The sequence below is a fragment of the Charadrius vociferus genome, unplaced genomic scaffold, assembly GCF_000708025.1.
Source record: "Charadrius vociferus isolate BGI_N301 unplaced genomic scaffold, ASM70802v2 scaffold240, whole genome shotgun sequence".
Lineage (NCBI taxonomy): Eukaryota > Metazoa > Chordata > Aves > Charadriiformes > Charadriidae > Charadrius > Charadrius vociferus.
The window spans coordinates 339,553-343,153 of record NW_009646417.1 but is presented as its reverse complement, the minus strand read 5'-3'; the positions used below and the strand labels follow the sequence as shown (position 1 = coordinate 343,153).

General features: G+C 45.8%; 1 protein-coding gene across 2 annotated transcripts in view; it reads right to left on the bottom strand.

Moving 5' to 3' along the window:
- Window positions 1–3,302, bottom strand: part of APTX (aprataxin) — a 10,356-nt gene extending 7,054 nt beyond the window's left edge. Inside the window, exons 1-3 of one of the 2 annotated variants that reach the window (XM_009880670.1) lie at window positions 3,244–3,302; window positions 2,755–2,891; window positions 1,779–1,825 (exon numbers count right to left, since the gene is read on the bottom strand). In XM_009880670.1, coding sequence (XP_009878972.1) covers window positions 1,779–1,825; window positions 2,755–2,891; window positions 3,244–3,302 — 243 coding nt within the window. Of the gene's footprint in view, window positions 1–1,778; window positions 1,826–2,754; window positions 2,892–3,243 lie in introns of those variants that run through there. The other variant, XM_009880677.1, reaches the window with a different exon arrangement.
- Between the last annotated feature and the right edge of the window lie 299 nt (window positions 3,303–3,601).

The window sequence follows — 3,601 nt, the reverse complement described above, 5'->3', positions numbered from 1 at the left end:
GGGGGGGGAATCAGGAAAAAAGTCTCTCTGAGTCCCCAGAAGCCCCTCTACTACACAGGGATTAGCTCCTTGCTCCTTTTTTTTTTTTCTTTCCCAGGCTGAATATGAAAACCCTTCTCCAGCCCATGCAAGACTGTGCGCAGAGTCACAACGCTTGCCTGTTCCTTCAAGATAGGCTAAACCTCTCTGTCCCCCTCAGCTTGTGCAAACTATATATCAGTGTATCTGTATTTTAATGCTTTTATTTTCATTTCACACTTTCACAAAAGCAACTCCGTTATTTATTCTGCTCTAGCAGAAAATGAGGACAGCAAGGTCAAATTTTTACCTGCCTCTCTCATTGCATCAGTCTACAGCACCATGCAGCTCTAAAATAATCTTCCCCTCAAAACAGTGTTTTAAAGACTGAGAAGTTACCTGAAGTTTAGCTGATAATTGAAAAGCAATACACTTTGCTCTGTCTCTGGGATAACTGATAACACAAAGTGGCATGGGTAACCCACAGTGACTGCCTGAGAGATGGATTTTGCCTGATCATTAGGGTGACCCTAGGGAAATTAGGTGTCTTCGACTTCAGTAAAATGCTTTTGGTTAATGTTTATGCATGAAACAAGCTTTAGGAAAACGGCTCTTCCCTGTGACTGATAAACTCTTACAGAATGTTTCTTCAGTTTTGTCACTGCGATACCTGCCTGATTCACAAGATGGTACTGTGCCTCTCATCACTTGGTATTCACTTCGATGAAGCGCCCATCTGATTCCAGCCAGGATCTCTTCCATCTACAGTTCCTCAGTTTCACTCAGGTCAAGTACACTTCATATTTCCTGGGCCAATACGCTATCAAAAAACTGACCACTGGAACCCAGTCCCACACACAATTCACCTGGGAAGCAACTCTAGACCAGGCAGCAAAAACATGCTAGCACCCACCACCAGGAAGTATTCCCAGCCCTGAGGCTCCAGTAACATGGTATTCAAACTGTGGCTAAGGCCAACTTCTGTGAAAAACTGTCATAAAGATCTTTGCTGGATTCACCAAATACTGGTGGGGTCCTTGTGCTTACTGAGCTCTGGAGGCGTTTTGACAAGGATGTCACTCCTCAGCAGGCAGAACACATTGATGTGTTGTCCACACTTGGTGATGCTGCAGGTGCACGTATATGCCCCAGCACCTGAAGCCAGACAATTTTCCCTTCATATTATTTCAGGGATACTGGTCCTCATAAGTGTGAGAGAGTAGGCCTACATCCATCCAGTTAGTAATGTGAGAATGCGTCAGTGCTGTCTCACATCCCATCCCTTCCCAGAGGTGACCTTTGGCTCTATCAGCCATCAAAACAAAAACCTTACACAACTAATCAGCCCTATTAACACAAGAACCAATATGACCCTAAATGAAAGGCTGCCTCAGCTTTAGAAGTTTAAGGCTCAGGAGGCAGATCAGCAAGCTAATGGGAAGAATTCCAAAATCTCCCAAATGTAGCACCTGGAAGAACAGGTTGAGGATTCACAGCAGCGTTCCACAATGCTGCAAGTCTGTCTGTCTGAGATTGGAGCATATCTGGAGGGAATAGTGCAGTCTTTTCATTGAGGTGCACACCAAAAAAAAGACAGGTCCTTTCCAAGAACTGCTCACTGTGCTTTCCTTGGTCATGAAACAGCTTCAGGCCCTTCAGCCCTGGTGATCAGAATAATCACTTGCAGCATTTGTGGAGTTTAAGCGCAACAACCGCCCCAGTAAGTATCAGAAATATTGTACAGCCATTAAAAAACATACCTGCTTAACTGTGACATACCCCTTGTTACAGTCTGCTTTTAACTGAACTGGAAAGAAAGAACAAAGTGTCGGGCACGGCTTCACACCCAGCAAAATTTGCTGTCCTCCCCTTGCAGAAAACACTCCTGTATTTTAAGATCTGCTACCTTCTGAAGCTGATCTCTGTGAATGTAAGCAAAGAATACTCCTGCCCCATCCTGTTCCCAAGACCACAGGTAAAACAAAACCAACCTATACCCAGAGCCACACCTGAGTATTTCACATCATGGATCAGCAAAATTACTTCAGAATAAAGGTGAAATCTGTGGAAATCTTCTACACATTCTTGCTGCTCTCACCACCCCTCTGTGACAAGGCATGGAGCTGAACTGCGTCCAGATGGAAGAAACATAAGGCAGGGAAGATGTGAAGGGGAGTATTTTTATATATTCTCCCAGTGCACCTATAGAATAACAAGTCATACTAAAAATCAGTTGGTGGAAGATAAGGGAGATGAAGTGCCACTCACAAAGCAAGAGTGCAGGCACTGATGATGACTGCAGGCCTGAGCACTCATGTTAAGGTTCAACACCTTCGTTTACAAAGCTGAACCTCCTGTTATTAGGAGTTTCCTCTGATTTTTTAGGACCCAGAGATCTCCACGAGCGCTTATAAAAAAAAAAAAAGCTTGATGACTTCAAGAATCGAGCAACACTACAGACCATGCAGAGAAAGGAGACCACAAGCCAGTGACTGCAGAAGCAATCCTAAGGAAAGCCTGCTTTGACTTTGAGGAAAAACCACAATTTCCCATTTAGACCCTGCTCAAAGCAGGCTTACAAATTAAGCCAAAACATTGGTCCATTAGTTTCACTGTAATTTAGCCAAACAGAAGAACGATGTTTACTGATAAATATGAGTGCTGTACTTGTATCTCGCACTTTTCACAGTTTGGTTGCTGCTGCATGTAGAAAGCGGGATCTGAACTAAACCTTACCTTGCTGCCGTGAACACTTCCTATCCGTTATCCCAGTCTCCGGGCCACGCCCAATTACAACTGCTTCCAAGTGTGGCAGTTTCATCCGCTGATTGCATTTCTCTTTCCCCACGAGCCAGCACACACGCATCACTGTGCTATAGAGCAAAACAAACAGTATGTTACTAACACGCAGCTTCCCAATGGGTCACTTTCCTGTGGAGCAGGGTCCGGGAATTCCGCTGCCACCCCATTCTGCACCCCAGTCCCTTCTGCTAACTGGGTTCGTATTTCTGAAATTCAAGGCAAAGCACACAGCATTAACACTAGCATAATCTAAGAGCAAGTTGCTGTCTAAAAGGCAATCCTATTTTCCATCCTTCTACATCACCATACATTCTCACATCCACGGATCACATATAGGAAAAATCAACCGGATCAACAGTTCTACCTCACAGAAAAGCTGACCCACCAAAAAGTGATCGGAGTTGATCTGAGTGATTAATTTACACACCAAAACAACAAAAGTGGCTGAAGACAGACAGGGCAAGAGAGGGGAATAGCTTCATCCAGCAACAGTCTGCAGACAGCGCACACTACAAAACCGGACCCTCAAGTTTACAACAATTTGACCCCGGACAGCAAAGATCCCACACCTCCCCGCCCCGCCCCGGTGCTTGGCGCTAAGCGCTCCCCCTCCCAACTCCGTGGTGAGCTTATTCAGATGCAGAGCAACCCTCCGTCCCCACTGCAACACCAGCACTGGCACACACTCAAAAACGTGCGACGTGGGGTTATGCCCACGCAGCTGCACCTCCCGGTCGGCCTGCTGGACAGGACAGACCCCTTCCACCGCTCGCTACACACC